Consider the following 22,290-nt stretch of genomic DNA (forward strand, 5'->3'; position numbering starts at 1 on the left):
GGAACCACGACTACGCAGCGCTCCCCGCCGGGGGGAGCGCGGGGTTTCGAGTTCGAAGTGGCGGTTATTTCGTCGGACACGCGGACCGCTCGACGGTGCGGGGCGGGTGAGGCTCGAAGAGAGGAAAAAAAGTTGTGGGCGAGGGACAAAGAAGGCGGGGGTAGAGGACGCTCCCCCCTCCCACCCCCCGCTAGAATTCGAAATGGAAACCAACACGAGAAGCCTTTGCTCGTAGAGCGAAGGAGTAAAGCCCACGGCCGATGCGTCTAAAAACGCCGGAGTCCCCCTCCCCGAGCCGAAAAGTCCCGACAACTCCCGACGTTCAAGCGACGAAAGTTGGAAAGCGGAGTGTCTGCGCCGCATCGGCGCGCCGCTCAGTCGCTAGAGAGCGCTTCGCACGTGCGTTACGTTCGTTCGCGCTCTCCGGAGCATTTTTTTCCCCGCCCCGCTCCCAAAGTCCACCGCACACGACTAACTGCGCACTCCCATTGATCATTAATTTCAAATATTGAGCCGTCCAAGTGTAAAAAGTTACTCCATCATTTTGCCGACAATTTTCCCAGCTAATCAAGCCCTTCCCCGAGTGTGCGCCCAATCAATTGTGAATTTCCGCACATTTTCGGTGCTTTTGGTTTTGGGCGGGAAGATTTTGTGGAGTTGATGCACGCGGATAATTTTGACTAGTGGCGTCTGTCCAGTGAGAGCGGACGAATCACGTGCCTCTGGAGGTTACGGGCGACGTGCAATACCAATCGTGAATGAATAAAATAATTACCGTACCAACAGAGTGATTTTGAGTGGCTGGATCATCGAAATTTATTGTGCATTGTCGCTAGCCGCCTGGAGATTGTTCACGAGTGATAGGGATTTTTGATGAGACTCCCGCTCCCAGCGTCTACCATTCGAATACCACGTAACCAACTCATTCCACCTCTAGCACGCAAGTGCGTGCGACGTTGCCGGTTTTCGATGCTGTGAAAGCCCCGCGGTTTTACGAACACACGGGGTAGAGGATCCGAGGAGAGGCTCGTTATTACGGTGTTGCCAGGAGAAAAAAGAAGATAGAAATAAGTGAGACGGAGAGAGCGTCCAAGTGGGAGGAGTTGATGCTGGTTTATTTGGGTGGAAGTGAGGGAACAATAGTTGAGTAGACTTTTGACCCAGTGATACTCGGGATCGTAGTAAATGAGTGTTGCTATAGTCATTAAAAATCCTATTTTCAATCACAAAAACGAGGGGAAAATCTCCCGGGGGGGGGAGATAATTGCTCAGTTAATACACGGAGCGGAATAGTGAGGTTTAACCTTTCTCCCGCGTCGACTTTCATCATCGAAAAATCGGTCTGCACGGTTGCCAAGCCGTTGATTCCGGAAAATAGTGAGAGCCTAGGACTGGAGTAGTTGATAAAAAGTTCGAGTGACTCGATTAAAGGTTAGAAACGACTGTTTCTAGTGCTGCTCCCCGAAATTGACCAATGAAGCCGAGGACAGTGACACGAGTGATCGTTCGTGTGTTCGAGTAACGGATAAACAGTGAAATTGACAATTGGGCGGGCGGTTTTAGTGACCGCGTTAATTGCTGAAAATATGAGCGCAAGGGTGATGAATCCGGCGATGATGAGTGAGATGGGCAGGAATTTAGGGGGTGGTAAGAGGGCATCGCCTAATCGCGAGGCATTGGCGAGAGTCCGACGGGATTTGTTTGGACCGGTGGATCATGCAGCAGCGCGGGCGCTGGTTGATAGAGAGCTGAAGGCGCAATCGGTGATCGATGCTAAGAGATGGGGCTTTGATTTTCGCCTGGAGATGCCCACCGGCAATTCCAAGTACGATTGGCAGGTTATTGAGCCGGGGTTGGGGGTGCAGGAGACGTATGCCCTGAGGGGGATGCCTTATCTGGGGAAGCAGTCGTCCAGGTCGCCGAGGAAGGCGAGTCCTGGGTGGAAGAGACGGGGGGTCAGTGTCTCGCCGATGGCCACCGATGGGCACTCCCAGGGGAAGACGGAGACGACACCTCCTCAGGTTGCCAGGGTGCCTGGCATTGGCGAAGGGGCCGGTGAGGAGGTGCTCGCCAACGAGAACTCCAGGAAGGAGAGGGCTCAGGTCGAGCCTACTACTCCTGTGATAACCCCGGCTGCGAGGAAGCAGAGCAGTATCACAGGTAAGGGTCTGGGGTCTGAATTATCAAAAATTATCGGTTCAATACCGTGTTGACTACATAAAATAACAGTAAAATAGTGGAATTCTATTGGCTGAAATTTGGAATTTTAAATTTGAAATTTGAATCCTCAATAAAAACCTCCCTCAACAATGTAAATTCCCCACCACCGTTTTGTCACCAGAAAAAATTGCCAAAATATTTTCGTTCATTATCCTGTCGATTTCGTCTCACCGAGGTAATCAATCCCGCATCATTCAATCGGCAGAATTAACCATCAAATATTAGCTGAGCATGCAATTAATAAATTAACTGCCAAAATCTGGAGGGAGATAACGATCCCAGCTGTGCAAAAGAATTTCATTCCTTAATTTTAGGGGAATGGTTTGGCCAAGAGTTTGTTGAGGAGTGTGAGTAATACCGGATGTTTTCTATCAGTCATTGCACTCAGTCAGATGCAAACGCGTCAGGATTCTGAGACCACGTATCGTCGCTTCTGAAGCGTCTCGAGTTTAAACTAATTCACAACGACACGTAGTCAGTTGTTTGGGTTCAATCAATCGTTAATAAAGCCCTCGGGTATTGATACGACTCGTGTTGACACGAGATGCTTGCGTATTGCGAGATGCAGGCCGAGAGTTCATGTTTGATTATTGATTTTTTATTATTTTCATTGCTACGCACCTTGTGATAACCCTGTTGATGCGTTTTATCGTTGTCAGGGGAATGAAATCACGAGAGAAAGTTTTCTTGTGTCTTGGTAAATCGCAATGCGAACAAAATAATTCTATTGAGGGAGTAAAAAATTTCCATTTTTTTCATCAATTTCTATATTCTATATTTCTTCTCTCAATTTATTGTTTATAATCATTCGCATTGGAAAAATAAATGCGACCGATGAGAATCATATGTCCTAATTTATCAGCTGTTAAATTTTTGTGATCCTGGCCCTTATTATCCTATTGTGACCCTTATTATCCTATTTAGGCCTTTAACCTGACCCTTGTGACCCAAATTTTCATCATCAGAAGTCGATTTGGATTTTTATAATATAGAGATATATTGAGACCCTGATTTTGACCCTTGCGGCCCTTATTTGGACTCTTAATTTGACCTTTGCGATTCTTAATCTGACTCTCGTGACCCCTATTCTATCCTCATGATCCTTAATCGGACCTTGGTGACCCTTACTCAGTCTCTCATGAGCCTTACTCTCAACCTATTGACCTTGTGATCCCTAATTTTGGAGTCTTAACTTCGAGGACCAAAAAAAAAGATATTTTGTTGTGATGTTGAGTGAAATTTATGAGTAAATTCAGAACATTTTTTTTTTAATCACTTTGTCATTCGCAAGGGCAATGTGCCATAGTGACGTCATGAAAATCGAGTTCACATGCAATTATTCGAATATGTTAATTAAACTTGGCTGTTGTCTTACTACTACGAACGTACGCCCGTATTTACTCGCCAAACTCCGCAGAATGCGTTATCACAAATTTTAATTTCTCTTTACGAAGGTCGTATGCACGCGACAAAAATTGTGCCTCTGTTTTTTCCTTATCGAAGATGAAGTGATTTTTTTGTAAAGCATATAATGCGCTGATAATGGGAGAGCATCGGGGTCTATTCACCCAAGTGAGCGGGAGTATTTCTGTCGTTATTATTCGCTTCGCTGCACTAACACCCACGAGGATACTATTTTGGGAAGTGAACAAGACGTTGCTGGATTTTATTGAGTGCAGGGGGAATAAATAAGAAGTGGCGAGAAAGTTGAAATCGTCAATTTCTCATTTTGGTGAAGGTCAGGGGAATTTCTTAATCGGAGATTTCCTCATTAAAAAACGACTCTTGAAATTTTTTCTAGAGTCGATTGCTTCTGAAATAGTTTCATAATTAACAAGTTTCCATTTTTTATGGGAAATTTTTTCATCTACAAAAAAAAACTAATTTCACTTGATAATTTTTCCTCTTCTCTGCAGAAGCCCTAATTTCAAATATCCAAAATAGCATAGACTATTCTGATAATTTAATACAATTTCTCACTCACAAAATTGTTAAAGAAAAATTCTGAATCACTTGAGGACGTTCACAGTTTCATAATCATTCCCATGATCTATAGAAATGAATTTTTTCCTCAATAAATTCCCACCAAAGGTCCACAGTAAAACAGTTAGATATTTCCTAAAACCGTACGTTCTCCGTATATGTTGAAAAAATTTATGAATAATAAAGAGCATTAATTTTCCCCGAAGCATGCGACGGAAATCCGTAGGATTTGAGGATCGAATGAGAGGGACGCGGTGGGGTTAGCATGCTCGGAATTTTCGTAACGTACTTTATTAATGAGAAAGCGGTCAGCTGTTACGGGCATAGGGTGACGTTGTTTTTCCCCTCGCTCCCTAACACACACTCTCTCTCTTTCTGTTTCGTTGGGGGGCACCCCAGCGATTGTGTGTGCACGCTCGACTGACGCTTCGTACCCTCACCCCCACGAGAGCGCGTGGTGCCGCTCCCACGTGCATGGGGGTATCAGCTGTGCACAGACAGGGGATTTACACGTTATTCCAGGCGTTTAAAATCGCGAGATCAGAGTCATCTGCAGAATTTTAATTTTTTCTCCATCATTTTTTGCTGCCGAACGGAAGCATTGCATTCGTCAAATCCGAAATTGCAATTTTCAGCTGAGAAAATAATTTTTTAAATGAATCCAATTGTGATTTAACATATTCTTCCCAACGCCATCTTGATGGTGTTCGATCATGAGATTAATTGCATCATCTGTTGTTGAAAAAATTTATACTGACTAGCGCCATCAAAGGTGTTGAGTTTTTCTTTGAATTAATTGTCTATAAATATCCTCATTGCAAAGAGCAACACTCTCAATTTGTTCGCTGTTAAATTTTCATGTTACAATAAATGATTTGCTCATCTCGTGTTTTCAGCACCAAATTAAAAATTAAAATCTCAGTAAACGCAATATTAAGAAAGTTGAATTATTTTCTTTTCTTCTGACCTAAATGATTTGGGCAATTATGAATCGTTTATTCATGTTTCGTAGAATAGAATTCAATTCTCTTCTGTTCGTTCAGACGATTGTACTCACGAAATGATAAACTTTAGAAAAAAAATTATCTGGTAGTTTTTTTTGTCGAGATGAAAATTAGCTTACAAGGACAATTAGTGATAGTTAGTGTTGAAATGTCTCATTAGCATGAGAATTCCATAATTTAGATGAGGTGTGTATATACTTGAACTGTTCGATCACCTTTACACAGAAAGAATAATTGCAGGTATTGTTGTTGAATGGCCTTTTGTTGATTATTTTATTCCGTAGAACCGATTGCCCGCATCACTACTGCAAATTCTTTTGATGCTGAATAACCGCTCTATGGCCTTCCCCCAAATGCATTTAGATTGAAGCTCGAGTGACCCACATGAAGCGGCATTCGTAACACTACATTGTCCCAGGTGTCCCGCATGATTATTTTATGCTTTTTCGGTCGTTCGTGTTTCATAGCGAAACCTAGACATTCCAGATGTAGATTTTTCATTCATAACCGGCCATTTGCGCTCACGATTTTAGTTTTGGAATTCACGATTCAGAAGGAAATTTAATGGTTCAATTCAGTCCAGACTCATTGCAAGGAGGCAGGATCATGCTTCTCACGAACAGAAAATTACAGGTGAACCTAAGGTGAATGAAGCGGTAACGGTACCTCTTGCATGTGTTGAATTTTAGTTCTCGTACCCGTAATTATTAAGAATATTCAAGTATCTTTTACAGTTTGGTACGGACCACACTATAAATTCAATCACTATCACTCATTAAATTTGCCAATTAAATTGCGTGAGAAAAATTGAACAAAAATCGTAAATATTCAGCGTCATTAAAATTACATTTTGCACAGAATGTAATTGCATTTTTTTTAAACATTCGCTGAGAAAAAACAAATATTTTTCCCAAGAAATCGTTTTCCTGAGAGAAGAAATCATTTGGAATCATTCTAAATGTGTTAATATTGGCTCTGGAATTATAAATTTGAGTAAATTCATTTTAGAACGGAAGAAATCATCAACTTAAGAACGAAAATGTTCTCAATTGAAACAAACATTTCTCAAAATAACCAAAACCGTGGGATAATTTGAGTTTACTTGAGGATTAAAACTTTTTTGCAACATTGTTAAGGAAAATGTTCTTTATCACAACAGAGCTGGAAAATTCAGAAGTTTTCTGCAGAAAATTCGTAATCGTCCTTCGCAATTGTGCGAGCAAAAATCTAAATTCTTTTAGAAATCAAACTCGTCTTAATAATTTCATAAAAAATGTCTGTTTTCTCCACTGCGCAAAAATATTTTGAAACTCGCCATCAACTCAACCCGACACGATTCCCTCTCTCTTGCACTGACCAACCGCAACCCAGGCGCCATTCGCGTTTTCTTCCTGTGTAAATGTGTGCGCAGTCACTCGCCCTCGATAAATTATCAAGACGGACTTCGCCATCTTGACCTTGGTGCTGAAGACCTCCAAAAATAACCTAAAATATAGGCTCCTAACCCAATAAAACTAAAAAAGCTTCAGGATGAAAACAACAACAAGATGATTAGAATGGCTACGTCTGTCCGTGAGAAACCGACATTGGGAGTGATGTTGGAACGTATTTAAGGATATCCAAGTAATTCGGCAAATTTTTCTGGGGAATCCCCCTGAGAGTTTATAAAATAGACCAACAATTTTTTAGAATATTTTCTGAATCTAAAGCACATTGCTTCTTAAAAATATCGATAACTTTCGGTAGAAAATTTGGTCAAAAATTTGAAAAATTAGCAGTCTTACCCTTCAAGGAGAAAGTCTCAATACATCCCGATTAAGGATGTTTAACCTATCAAGTGGACAACCCAGTTGAGAAGAAAAATAAAATTGACTAAATAAACCATTCATGTTACAAATTATTTTTCTCATCAAATTAGAAGTGTTATGGCGTATTTTTCCGGTCTCAAAAACAATAATTGAAGAAAATGTTCATAAATAACGGAGGACTTGACTGCGGTGGTAACAGGAATTTTGATCGGGCAACATCGCACGCTTCGGCTAGTAGTGGGGTTGTAACAGTGAGATGAATGTTTGTGTGTTATACGTGTCCATATGCTTCTAACACTGAATTATCGTCATCGATTTTACCGACATCGATCAGCTGTTGTGCGGTGTTGTCGCGTTGCTCGACTCGTAATGGCGGTCAAATTTTTTTTAGAGGAATTCGAAAATCAATCGAAGATATCACGCCTATGTGGCCCGGTCCCCTACTTGTTCTCGCCGGCGATAGATTCTCCATAGTCTAAAGTTAATGGCTTGTGGTTTTTTTTCAATATCTTGAGTGTCTAACCCATGCAACATCTCGATCAAAGTTCACACGGTCACGTTTCTTCCCTAAGCGTAATGTTACAAGGACTGATTTTCAGAAATTAATTTCTCACTAGGATGCCCCGATGGAAGGATTAAGATTATTACTACCGTGTGGCTCAAATATGAACCTGGCATACGAGACAATATCAAAATTATGGTGAATAATGTGGGTTTTGGTTAAACATCCTTAACTACATCCCGATGCAGATGTAGTTTGCCATTGGGGTAGATCAGGACCCCATTCGAATAGTAATAAATCGCACCTCTTCGGGGTGCGATGCAAATCTTCGAATACAATGGGAACGAGAGGGGTGACCAGGAGTGTAGATTTCCCCGATGGGAATTCCCTTTATGGGCGCGTGCGAGACAGACGGTCGGAGGGAAAATGTCCTGGGGTTTGAAAATTAACAGATGTTCCCACGTACCCCAGACGACCCGAACATCACACACGACTATTTTTGGAACAACTTTCTCGATTAGTTACGATTGGTGAAAATCAGTATTCAAAGCTTGAGGATTTTAAATCCTTTTTAATGGATAATAAATTGAAGTAATCCGACGTTTTTCCGTTTATCAATCTTGAGAATTGCATTTACATTGGAATTATGCGTTCAATTAATTTGTCGACAGATGTTGGGGGATCCGTGTTTCGAACGAAACATAGGACGGGTCTTTTTATCTTACGAAAGAGGAGGTGATGTAAAACCCTTAGAGGCTTGTCGCAGATGCTTTAGAATTGTATGTTAAAGTGTTTATGGCGCGGTCTTTAATACATTCTTTGATTTTTTCAAAATCCCTATGCAAAATCCCAGATAGCCTAGGAGAATGGGTGAAACAGAGGAATTTTTTTTAAGAATGCATTTTAACACGGGCTCTTACGAGAATTCGGGAAAAAAATCTCGAAAATTGGGACTTCGAAAGGGGTTGGAGGGGGGATGCATAATAGAGGAGGGCTGAAAATTTTACTCCGATCAATCGGATGTACCAAGTACATCCAAATACATTAAACTCCAACTAATCCACCACTTTTGCTGATGAATAAAATTAAAAAATCTTACTAAACTCGCCCAAAGCAAGTCTCCACAATCCTAACCACCGCCTCAATTTTATCTGTTCCAGACTTCATGAAAAGTCGCAAACGTACGCTCATCGGCACCAAGAAGATCATCGTGGAGCCCCCGGAGAAGATTGCCCGCAACGCAGGCCAAATACGCAGCTAAACCCATCATCACATATCATTTTTTACATCTCCCCTATTTTACTCATTGTCATTCACATCGGCCTCAAAAATTCTTTTCCCTAATTTTAAAATTAAATCAATTAAGTTCCTCTACCATCCTGAATTCTATCTCTTTATTTCTCTTCATGATAAACTGACTGAGGAAAATAAATGATTGCTCGGGTGGTACATCGCAGTCTGTCCAGCAATATCGAATATTAGTGGATTAATACGACGTGATTCCACCGAGTCCTTTGGCTGTGCCATTATCTTCACGTAGATTTATCCGCCTGAAGCGCGTCATCCCCTTAATTATCGACTTTTTTTCTGTTCGTTTGCGTATTGGGATTATCTCGTGACTCATTGGCGCAAACTAGTGGTACAAGCGTGAGAAATTTCTCAATATAATTAACATTTGAGGGGGGAGGGGGGGTATTGTTTTTGATTCATTTGTCTTGGCACATCATCATAATCATTGTCCCGATGATGAATTCTAAAAGAAATTGAGAATAAATTGGAAAATCTATTGCGAGAAAAGGAAGTCAACAATGAAGAAAATAATTAGGATTCATAATCGCTAGGCTTAGGCTAGCGAGAAGCTAGAAGAAAAAATATGACAAGTGTCAAAATTTATTGTAATATATTTACATATATTTTTTTTTATTCATTAACATCGATGTGCGCGATTTGGAGTTTATAAATGATTTATCTAGGTAATAGACGCTCAGCGTGGAAGCGCACACGCCAGTTTAGATAAGACTAGTTGTAATTTAGGATTAAGAACAGAGTATATGTATTTTCTAGGGGCCTCTGTCGGCACTCGAGGTGATAATCGGTTTATTTCGCGCTTGGCGAAGTGTATTATCCGCTATTTCTGCTTTTCCTGTTTTTCTTGATTCGATTTTAATGTTTCGATGAAGTTTTGATGAGTTTTTTTCCTTGAAATTCTGTCGAAATATCTGTTTTTTGGTTTCGGATGGGGATAAATATCTCTGGGGGATTTTTGAGTTGATTCCAGAGGATAATAGCGGCCAGTTGTATTGTACTATGTCACTATTATCGCTGATACCTCCTCCGGGAATATCGTTCTGTGTATTAAATCAAAAATGCTCACTAGTTGGAGATTATTTTATTCCGATTGGAATCGTAAATTAATTATCAGGAGGTGGGTTCAAATTTCCATCGCGAATATCTTCGAGAGGAAGAGGTTTAGAAGAAAATGTGTTAAGAGCTTTTTTGTGGGGAATTTTACGCCCTAGCAAAAAGGTCCTCAGGCATTTATCTGTAAACTCGATAGTTTCGGAGATAGTAGCGAGTTAAGCCGAGTGAATTTTTTGAGCTTTCACGTACTGCTCTACGTCCCGCCCGAATCAAGAAAAATTGTGACGATCAACATAAATCTTCATAAAGTAAACGGTCGGAGTGTTTGCGACGAGCCCATTAAAGCCACGTCCCCAAACTCGCGGACTAACCTTTCTTCGACCTCGACTTTTTGAAGAAAATCGTTGATTTTCAACTCATGAAACAATTTCGTACTAGAGTTAAGGAATTTTATTTGCGAGGAAAAAATGATGGGACTGATTCGATTTACAGGACGTTCATCGTAGTTGTTGGATTGTGTACAATTTTTAAAGAATTTTTCTAGATTCTATTTATACATTTTTAACAACTGAGAAGGAAAATCTGCAGACGATCCCACGTGTAAGAAGCGAATTCGCACGTGAATAACTATTAAAAATCGTACATAATCTGACGGTTATTATAAACATTCTGCCTAAATTCCGTATGAAAGTCGTCATTTGCCTTTTCCAAACAAAATACCTTAATAAACCAACAAGTCAAGCGTGAATACCGATCGATCCTCAAGGCCATCACCAGGATACCCCCGACAAAGCCTAGCCTTATTCTACGTTACCCAAGAGTTTAAGCATTGATCTCCTGTACGAACCTACAAAAGTACAGCCGATGCCAAATCACCGCCCTTTTGCTTCATTAATTAATTCTTTCTCCCTCTTAATTCCTGTTGCGAGACCAAGGAAGTTTATTTCCTTCCCCCATCTAAAAGAACTATCCAAAATAAAAGATACTTTAACCAACAGTAAAAATGTTTTTCTGATTTATTATAAAAAAATTATTCGATTGAGTGAACACCGGAAAATGGAGAATAAATGAATTTACATTGACAACAGGAGAGAGTTGATTTTGGCCAGAGTCGTGCCTCTCTTTACTCATTCATTCTTGGTCCTCAGATTGACTAAATAAATATTAATCGTGTTTTTTTCAACAGTAGCTCGGTACTTCTCGTGCATCCTTTCCTTCTCCCCCCCCCTCCCTTCCAATTTTGCGGTCTTATCACTACTATCATATCGTTCCGTCTCCCATGTTTTTTTTTCTCTTCTATTTCGTTTCGAGATTATAGTCAAAAAATACGACTAGTGGTTACAAACTATTTCTTCGATTTTAAACAAAAAAAGGTACAAAGGTGAGGGACAATTCTTTCGATTGAATTCTGTAATTATCAGTGGTGAGTTGTTTAACGTGAGGAGCAGTTATTCGTGTTCCTCAAATCATGTTGGATTAATTAAATTTGTGAAATTCGGAATTCCGCAGAAACGGTGAATCTTTGAGGTATTTTTTATCCTCAAATCGATCAAATTCAGAGATTTTTGTTGATTTTTTTTTAATCGGGAATTTATTCTTTTATTTTTTTTAAATCGAGTCGAAGGTACTTTTCTTCATAATCAAATTCTTCAGTGTAGGGAATAAGTAAATTCATCGGAAAAGTAGCTGTGGGAAGAAAAAAGCCTAGAAATACTAAAAAAAAAAAATATTGAAACAAAACAAATATGTGTAACCCTGTGATGTATTAGTATGATCTCAGTAAACATAAAACTAGTGTGTAATTTTTATGTGTAAATTTACGATTTAAAAATTATTGTGGTGACGAGACGGAGTTGCAGAGGAGTGTATGTGTGTGTCAGATTGAATGGGTGAAATTATTGAAAAAAGAAAAATTCAAAGGCAATGAGAAACAATGAATTATATCGAATAATTTTGCAACGGCCGTGCAGAGAGCATCCAGTGAATTTATGCCTCAACTTTTTCATATTTCTTCTTTAAGGTGCACATTGTAAGCATTTCACGTCTAGAAGTAATATAATTATAAAGAAAAATAGTGATAAGAGAGTCTAAATGAAATAACTAACACAGAAATAGATACAATGCTATTGTTTTTGAAGAAAAATGATTAAAAACATATGACGAATAATTATTTGGTTATTTATTTTAATATAATTCCATTCATTCTCTGCCTCCCTGAGACCGCCCTAGAATTGCAAAAACTTTGAGCGAAACTGTTAGTTTGGATGAACTGAAGGCCACTAACTCGACTAAGTGCTACACTTTGCTGATAAGAAACATTAAGGACAACTATTCTGTTTTATAATCCTCGTGAAAGCTATTGAAACATTTTTTCTGTGGGTAATATGAAGAAAAAAAGAGGATAGTGGTCGAAAATTTTCTAGTACAATTGATTTTTTTTATGAAAAAAAGGATTATCAACAGTTGAAATCTGGACATGATTAATAGTCAATTGTTAACAGTTTGACAATGTTCTCTCAGATTTTCAAGGGAGAATGTTTCAGAGAGACAAAAAGAGACGGAATTTTTCAAAAATAATTTTCTAAGAAAATGGCAGATACTCCAACTTGATTTTCATTTACGAAAAGAAAACATTTATTAACATGTAATACCTCTCCATTTGGATCGACTAAGTTGCTTATTAATTTCCAAAAAAGTATTGCTGAAATGAATAGGATAATTTGAAATAAATAATTTGATTTTATAAATGCGTCGTTTTTCTGGGGCCACTTTTCTCATTAATGAGCCCTCACTCCCCTTCATTGATTAAAATCCCCAATCCCCAATAAATCTCAATATCGCAATCCTTTCCCCGCAATTTCGCGTGTAATGTTCCCCCCTCATTATCTGACATCTTCAAAACGCAACACCGTGATTCACAAGTGGGGCAATCTTGGATCAAAGGTACGTAAGGGGGGCGGGGGGGCTAAAATTGAGACGGCAGGTGCTCGAGAATCGTTGCAACACAGGTATATAAAGAGGGACAAGAGAGTTTGCGCCGGTGTACGCGCACAGTGGCTCACTCGCCCTCTTGCCTTTCATTTTTCCATCCTCCATCCCTCTTGGTGTTTCTCTCCTCTCATTATTTTTTTCGCATTCGCTTCACCCGAGGCCGATACAAGAACCAACATCACCAGTGCAGAAGCAGCAGGTGCACCTGAACCGATTCCCGCGAATCTCCGTTGTTGTGCAGTCCATCTTTATTCGATACCTCGGCAGTCAACAATGTTCGTCTTTTTTTAATCCTCAAAGAGGGTTGGAGGCTGGCGATGGGCAACGGACGCCAACGATCTTTGCGGCGTAACGGTCGAATTTAACCTTGACGCTAAAGCTGATTGGGATGAACAGGGAGGTTTGTGATACGGAGGTGCAAGGCGCTGCTTGGGAGAACTGAACAGAACAAAAGGACGTTTGATGATGCTAATGAAACACTCGGAAGCGCCAGAAATGTCGGAATAAAAATTTTTTTTTCACCCGAGGCCAAAGTGTCATCTTGGATTTTTCAGGGGAAAGTCGACTTTCGCCAAAATCAAATTTTTCCGCCGAGTGAACGCTGATTCTGTATTTTCTGGGCCGCCCAATGCCACTGCGCCCCTCACTGACCACAGAAATGAAGAATTAAAAAAAATTTTTTTTTCACCCAGAGCCAAAGTGCCATATTTATGCTTTTTTCGGGGGGAAAGTCGACTTTCGGCAAAATCGAATTTTTCCGCCGAGTGAACGTTGATTCTGTATTCGCATTACACGGGATTATTAATGGAATTATCGTCGGGTGGGACGGAAGAAACGGAAATTTGAAGTTCAGGGGGGCTTCGAATACGCTCGTAGACCGTCAGGTGTTGAGGGGCATCAAGACGATGGAGACACATTCTACTTCCCATTTTTTTGTAGTTGGATATTGATTTCATAGCGACAGCATCGTATTTCACATCCTGCAATGGGTTTAAGGCTCTTCCTATTTATGGGGAGCGGGATACCGGATAAATTTGGTTCCTCACTTTTAAGAATTTTTTTCCTGAAATTTCCGGCACACTTGGACATTTTTATCATGTGTTTTATCAATTCCATTCGATTCCTGAGGAAATTTGGGTTCTGTATAGGCAGATGGACGGCTCTAGCCTTAAAACCAAATTTCGTTCCCCTATAGGCAAGTAGACGGCTCAGAATTGCGTTTTTCCACTTCCTACACCCTGTACAAGATGAATTGAATTAATTTTTTTTGGCACTTTCGTTTTTCGCGATTATCTCGGAAACTATGAGAGATAGAGCCTTAAAACCTATTCCATTCGATTCCTGAGGAAATTTGGGTTCCGTATAGGCAGATGGACGGCTCAGAATTGCGTTTTTCCACTTCCTACACCCTATACAAGATGAATTAAATTAATTTTTTTTGGCACTTTCGTTTTTCGCGATTATCTCGGAAACTATGAGAGATAGAGCCTTAAAACCTATTCCATTCGATTCCTGAGGAAATTTGGGTTCCGTATAGGCAGATGGACGGCTCAGAATTGCGTTTTTCCACTTCCTACACCCTATACAAGATGAATTAAATTAATTTTTTTTGGCACTTTCGTTTTTCGCGATTATCTCGGAAACTATGAGAGATAGAGCCTTAAAACCTATTCCATTCGATTCCTGAGGAAATTTGGGTTCCGTATAGGCAGATGGACGGCTCAGAATTGCGTTTTTCCACTTCCTACACCCTATACAAGATGAATTAAATTAATTTTTTTTGGCACTTTCGTTTTTCGCGATTATCTCGGAAACTATGAGAGATAGAGCCTTAAAACCTATTCCATTCGATTCCTGAGGAAATTTGGGTTCCGTATAGGCAGATGGACGGCTCAGAATTGCGTTTTTCCACTTCCTACACCCTATACAAGATGAATTAAATTAATTTTTTTTGGCACTTTCGTTTTTCGCGATTATCTCGGAAACTATGAGAGATAGAGCCTTAAAACCTATTCCATTCGATTCCTGAGGAAATTTGGGTTCCGTATAGGCAGATGGACGGCTCAGAATTGCGTTTTTCCACTTCCTACACCCTATACAAGATGAATTAAATTAATTTTTTTTGGCACTTTCGTTTTTCGCGATTATCTCGGAAACTATGAGAGATAGAGCCTTAAAACCTATTCCATTCGATTCCTGAGGAAATTTGGGTTCCGTATAGGCAGATGGACGGCTCAGAATTGCGTTTTTCCACTTCCTACACCCTATACAAGATGAATTAAATTAATTTTTTTTGGCACTTTCGTTTTTCGCGATTATCTCGGAAACTATGAGAGATAGAGCCTTAAAACCTATTCCATTCGATTCCTGAGGAAATTTGGGTTCCGTATAGGCAGATGGACGGCTCAGAATTGCGTTTTTCCACTTCCTACACCCTATACAAGATGAATTAAATTAATTTTTTTTGGCACTTTCGTTTTTCGCGATTATCTCGGAAACTATGAGAGATAGAGCCTTAAAACCTATTCCATTCGATTCCTGAGGAAATTTGGGTTCCGTATAGGCAGATGGACGGCTCAGAATTGCGTTTTTCCACTTCCTACACCCTATACAAGATGAATTAAATTAATTTTTTTTGGCACTTTCGTTTTTCGCGATTATCTCGGAAACTATGAGAGATAGAGCCTTAAAACCTATTCCATTCGATTCCTGAGGAAATTTGGGTTCCGTATAGGCAGATGGACGGCTCAGAATTGCGTTTTTCCACTTCCTACACCCTATACAAGATGAATTAAATTAATTTTTTTTGGCACTTTCGTTTTTCGCGATTATCTCGGAAACTATGAGAGATAGAGCCTTAAAACCTATTCCATTCGATTCCTGAGGAAATTTGGGTTCCGTATAGGCAGATGGACGGCTCAGAATTGCGTTTTTCCACTTCCTACACCCTATACAAGATGAATTAAATTAATTTTTTTTGGCACTTTCGTTTTTCGCGATTATCTCGGAAACTATGAGAGATAGAGCCTTAAAACCTATTCCATTCGATTCCTGAGGAAATTTGGGTTCCGTATAGGCAGATGGACGGCTCAGAATTGCGTTTTTCCACTTCCTACACCCTATACAAGATGAATTAAATTAATTTTTTTTGGCACTTTCGTTTTTCGCGATTATCTCGGAAACTATGAGAGATAGAGCCTTAAAACCTATTCCATTCGATTCCTGAGGAAATTTGGGTTCCGTATAGGCAGATGGACGGCTCAGAATTGCGTTTTTCCACTTCCTACACCCTATACAAGATGAATTAAATTAATTTTTTTTGGCACTTTCGTTTTTCGCGATTATCTCGGAAACTATGAGAGATAGAGCCTTAAAACCTATTCCATTCGATTCCTGAGGAAATTTGGGTTCCGTATAGGCAGATGGACGGCTCAGAATTGCGTTTTTCCACTTCCTACACCCTATACAAGATGAATTAAATTAATTTTTTTTGGCACTTTCGTTTTTCGCGATTATCTCGGAAACTATGAGAGATAGAGCCTTAAAACCTATTCCATTCGATTCCTGAGGAAATTTGGGTTCCGTATAGGCAGATGGACGGCTCAGAATTGCGTTTTTCCACTTCCTACACCCTATACAAGATGAATTAAATTAATTTTTTTTGGCACTTTCGTTTTTCGCGATTATCTCGGAAACTATGAGAGATAGAGCCTTAAAACCTATTCCATTCGATTCCTGAGGAAATTTGGGTTCCGTATAGGCAGATGGACGGCTCAGAATTGCGTTTTTCCACTTCCTACACCCTATACAAGATGAATTAAATTAATTTTTTTTGGCACTTTCGTTTTTCGCGATTATCTCGGAAACTATGAGAGATAGAGCCTTAAAACCTATTCCATTCGATTCCTGAGGAAATTTGGGTTCCGTATAGGCAGATGGACGGCTCAGAATTGCGTTTTTCCACTTCCTACACCCTATACAAGATGAATTAAATTAATTTTTTTTGGCACTTTCGTTTTTCGCGATTATCTCGGAAACTATGAGAGATAGAGCCTTAAAACCTATTCCATTCGATTCCTGAGGAAATTTGGGTTCCGTATAGGCAGATGGACGGCTCAGAATTGCGTTTTTCCACTTCCTACACCCTATACAAGATGAATTAAATTAATTTTTTTTGGCACTTTCGTTTTTCGCGATTATCTCGGAAACTATGAGAGATAGAGCCTTAAAACCTATTCCATTCGATTCCTGAGGAAATTTGGGTTCCGTATAGGCAGATGGACGGCTCAGAATTGCGTTTTTCCACGTCCTACACCCTATACAAGATGAATTAAATTAATTTTTTTTGGCACTTTCGTTTTTCGCGATTATCTCGGAAACTATGAGAGATAGAGCCTTAAAACCTATTCCATTCGATTCCTGAGGAAATTTGGGTTCCGTATAGGCAGATGGACGGCTCAGAATTGCGTTTTTCCACGTCCTACACCCTATACAAGATGAATTAAATTAATTTTTTTTGGCACTTTCGTTTTTCGCGATTATCTCGGAAACTATGAGAGATAGAGCCTTAAAACCTATTCCATTCGATTCCTGAGGAAATTTGGGTTCCGTATAGGCAGATGGACGGCTCAGAATTGCGTTTTTCCACGTCCTACACCCTATACAAGATGAATTAAATTAATTTTTTTTGGCACTTTCGTTTTTCGCGATTATCTCGGAAACTATGAGAGATAGAGCCTTAAAACCTATTCCATTCGATTCCTGAGGAAATTTGGGTTCCGTATAGGCAGATGGACGGCTCAGAATTGCGTTTTTCCACGTCCTACACCCTATACAAGATGAATTAAATTAATTTTTTTTGGCACTTTCGTTTTTCGCGATTATCTCGGAAACTATGAGAGATAGAGCCTTAAAACCTATTCCATTCGATTCCTGAGGAAATTTGGGTTCCGTATAGGCAGATGGACGGCTCAGAATTGCGTTTTTCCACGTCCTACACCCTATACAAGATGAATTAAATTAATTTTTTTTGGCACTTTCGTTTTTCGCGATTATCTCGGAAACTATGAGAGATAGAGCCTTAAAACCTATTCCATTCGATTCCTGAGGAAATTTGGGTTCCGTATAGGCAGATGGACGGCTCAGAATTGCGTTTTTCCACGTCCTACACCCTATACAAGATGAATTAAATTAATTTTTTTTGGCACTTTCGTTTTTCGCGATTATCTCGGAAACTATGAGAGATAGAGCCTTAAAACCTATTCCATTCGATTCCTGAGGAAATTTGGGTTCCGTATAGGCAGATGGACGGCTCAGAATTGCGTTTTTCCACGTCCTACACCCTATACAAGATGAATTAAATTAATTTTTTTTGGCACTTTCGTTTTTCGCGATTATCTCGGAAACTATGAGAGATAGAGCCTTAAAACCTATTCCATTCGATTCCTGAGGAAATTTGGGTTCCGTATAGGCAGATGGACGGCTCAGAATTGCGTTTTTCCACTTCCTACACCCTATACAAGATGAATTAAATTAATTTTTTTTGGCACTTTCGTTTTTCGCGATTATCTCGGAAACTATGAGAGATAGAGCCTTAAAACCTATTCCATTCGATTCCTGAGGAAATTTGGGTTCCGTATAGGCAGATGGACGGCTCAGAATTGCGTTTTTCCACTTCCTACACCCTATACAAGATGAATTAAATTAATTTTTTTTGGCATTTTCGTTTTTCGCGATTATCTCGGAAACTATGAGAGATAGAGCCTTAAAACCTATTCCATTCGATTCCTGAGAAAATTTGGGTTCCGTATAGGCAGATGGACGGCTCAGAATTGCGTTTTTCCACTTCCTACACCCTGTACAAGATGAATGGGGATGGCAAGATTCTCGGCAGAACTGAAATCTCATTTGAAAAAAAAGAGTTTACTTAAACGAAGTACTTGGATATTTTTAATTTCACGAAGACTCGTCATTAAAAATTCACAATTATATTCTGTGGTCAGAAGGCAATGCCTCCTAATTTGTTTCTACCAATTAAATGATTTATTTGGTCTTCAACTCTACCATGTGTTAATAGTTGTTCCATTTTACGTCCGGGTGATTTTAAAAAAACCGTTAAACATGATGCATATCTCTTGAATATAACAATTCTCATGACAATGTTAAAAAAATTGAAAACCTCAAATGGAATATAAATTACATCGAGCGAAAAAATTTATACCTAGTAAAAAATATTATGTTCTGTGGTCAAAGCGCAATGTCTACTAACACTGTTTTTCGGTGAGAGGTTGTGTGATTCATTTACCTCGCGACCGCAAGTGCTTTCTCTGTTTATATGTACTCATGTGTTTATGCCGTGTCCCTGAGCCCTTGAAATACGACCTTCCCCCTCTCTCAAGACAATGGACTCTTTTCAGTCTATTTAACTTCATGAATTCGTGGAAATAGTCGCGAAGAACTTCTAGAATGGCCTCGTGTCATTATCTCATTAGAGACATACAGACAAAAAATTGTAACTTCAGAGGCAAAATGGAAATTTTCGACTCTTTCTGAAACGTCAATGACTCGTTGAATTTTTATTAGAAAATTGTGTAATTTTTGTCAACGGAAAAATGGGATTGGTTGTACTTGTGATGAGGCTGATCCTAGATAAATTTTGATGATAATCCACGACATTTTCAAATTCTTGTTCAATTTGCTTGACAAATATAATGAATGAATGCGCACGGAGAGAAAAATTCAATAAAAATTACCAGAAAAAAACGTAAAAATTACGTTTCGAAACGTAATCCGCGAGCGAAGTAAAATTCAATAAAAAGTGTGTGTCGGAACTGAAATTGTACGAATCGCCACGTAAATTCTACGATTTGTTCCGTAAAAATTAATCAGCCGCCTGATGACTCACCGCTGTGGGGGAAACAAGTCGATCCGTAATTTTTCCCCAACGATTGAGAAATATTACGGAACGGAACGTAGAAATAATTCACCAGCTTCAGAAAAATTGCTGAACGTTCAAGAATTTTTGATTTTCGAGGCATAATAAGTCACCAAGTTTCTGTAAGATTTTACTTCTTCGGGAAAAATTACGTGACAATTTCGTACTTTGTTCGGTGACGAACCTGAAAATTCACTGAACGTTTCAGATTTCTTCTCTTCCATTCCTATAAAAATTGCGGGGAAACGATTCCCCATTGCGGATTACGTGAATTATTCCGTAATTTTTACTGAATATTCCTCTCCACGTGTCCAAATCTGCACAGTATCCTCTGTACGAAGTCATAAAAGGTACACAGATAACCTCGAATTTAATACTGAACTCTGATATTAAACCGGAGTGGGCGAAAACTACGCCCGGGAGTTTATTATGAAAACGGCGATAATGGGAAATGATTTTATCTCGCAAAGTGAAGGAGTCGTATATGTGTTGCATAATAATACATAATGTATAGACCTTCAGGGGACAGATCGCAGCTTAGTCCCTCTCGCTGTGCTCGAGGGTCCCTCCACGATTCTAATTAACATTTTTTTATTCCCGGAATTCCAGTGTTCCTTATCTTGTACCTTGACATCAAATCCCATTAAGTTGGAATAAAAAAAATCCCCCGGAGTAATTTTCATTTTACGATGCCCCGATTTCTCAGGATTTTTATGACTCCATTTGAAGTAAAAAGAATACTTTGAGTATCCTTTGAAGTATTCCATTGTGGAACAAAGTGTAAACTGGCAGAATTGACGCATTTGAATCGAATAAACGTCTTTATTCAATTTTCCTCAAGTTTTCCTGCATTTCAACGAGTGGAGCAAGTTTGGAAAAAAATCTATTACGCTGCCCGCTCGGGATTTTTAACTGTGCAACAGAAATTAAAAAAATACAAAAAATGGGTTTAACGTGTAATTGCGCGGTAAAATGGAAATGGCATGAAAATGGATTTTTTGCGGTAAATTGTGAAGAACGGCAAGTAAAATCTGACCTTTCAGTGGAGGGAAATTCATGAACGGGCGTCAATGGGTCAGGGACATAACTCAGCGGAGAAAAACTATAACTACGATTGCTGCTATATAATGCAGCGGCTCGACGACTGTTGCTAAGGCGCAACGCCAAGTAGTCAATTATTTTTAGACGCGTGCGTACGGGTTTTTGTGTAGCGGGAAAATCTCGGACGAATTCCACGCTAAAAAATATGACGAGTGAAAAAATATTTTTGGCAATTTTTAAAACGCGGGAGCGAAATATCCGCGGACAGAAAAATCTGTTGAAGATTTATCCCTGAGTTTTGGTAATTAAATCATGCGAGGCCTCCCTGATTCCTACAGCACAAGTATAAAAAAGATTAGTTTAGATTTCATATATAAACTTATGGCTGATTAGCAGCTCTCGAGTTTAGACTTTGTAAAAACAATTTAAATTCTGTTTTATCTATTAGTAAAATATCTATTAAAGAAATATTTTTCATTAATTATGCACATTGTCACATGCGATCGCTATTTGTTTACAACTATTATGCAAAAAAAAAAATTGAATGAGATGCACTATGTGTTTTTTGGCACAGAGAAAGGTAATAAAAAAAAGATTTTATGACATGCGAATGCTAATTGATGATTGTAATAATCATAACAGAGTATCGGAGAATGATACTTTTGGTATTTCGAATCTATTCAACGTGTAGAAAGAAATTATCAGAAGTTTCATAATTTTAATATTAATATTGATTGCCAAGAGTTAAAATTAAAGAATAATTATATTGACCCCAGCAACAAATATGTTAAATATCAATGTACAAACTTATATATGTACTTTGAATAAAATTATTTTCGACGTTTATTCGATCCGAAATTATAGAGAAGCGCGGTAAACGTAATCGTCGGATTTTGGATTTCCAAAGGAAAAATAGTCGTCAGCGCCACGAGTGGTTGTTCATGAAACTTGCGCACAAGTCGGTAACGGCGATGACGTTGGCGTTGGCTGTCTCTAGGCGAGCCACGAAGCCGCCTCGGCCGAGAAGATAGGACGGTCAGAGAACTATTGACAAAATCACGAACATTCAAAAATTAATTTCGCCCGTCTCCCGCCCCCCCAAAGTACTGCCAAAAAATTGGCTTTTGCTCCGGCGAGAGTCGATCACGAATAGAAAAAAATTGAGAATATTCCGGGCGATGCGGACGATGTGGGGGATGATCAAGTTTTGAGGGGGGGACATGACTTTGCCACGGCCGGTTTTCCGTGAGAAAGATAAAGCGGGTCGGTGTGGCAGTCGTAGCGGCTCATGGTACTCTGCGTAGGCAACCCACGTAGAGCAAAGTAAAACGGGGTTTCTGTAGTTTTCAAGTGGCTCCAACCAACCGATGGCACTTTTAGAATGGCCGACTGAGTAAAATTCGCGGGAACTCGGGGGAATATTCCCCTCCAGTTTGACAGAATTTC

General features: G+C 39.5%; 1 protein-coding gene across 1 annotated transcript; it reads left to right on the top strand.

The window, feature by feature from the left end:
* Positions 1 to 392: 392 nt before the first annotated feature.
* Positions 393 to 12,045, top strand: LOC107039566. The gene is made up of 2 exons (XM_015259255.1): positions 393 to 2,160; positions 8,678 to 12,045. Exons 1-2 carry the CDS (start codon positions 1,587 to 1,589, stop codon positions 8,776 to 8,778), a joined length of 675 nt encoding a protein of 224 aa, XP_015114741.1. The 5' UTR covers positions 393 to 1,586; the 3' UTR covers positions 8,779 to 12,045.
* Positions 12,046 to 22,290: the final 10,245 nt, after the last annotated feature.

The sequence above is a fragment of the Diachasma alloeum genome, unplaced genomic scaffold, assembly GCF_001412515.2.
Source record: "Diachasma alloeum isolate Michigan unplaced genomic scaffold, Dall2.0 Dall_scaffold_00301, whole genome shotgun sequence".
Classification (NCBI taxonomy): domain Eukaryota; kingdom Metazoa; phylum Arthropoda; class Insecta; order Hymenoptera; family Braconidae; genus Diachasma; species Diachasma alloeum.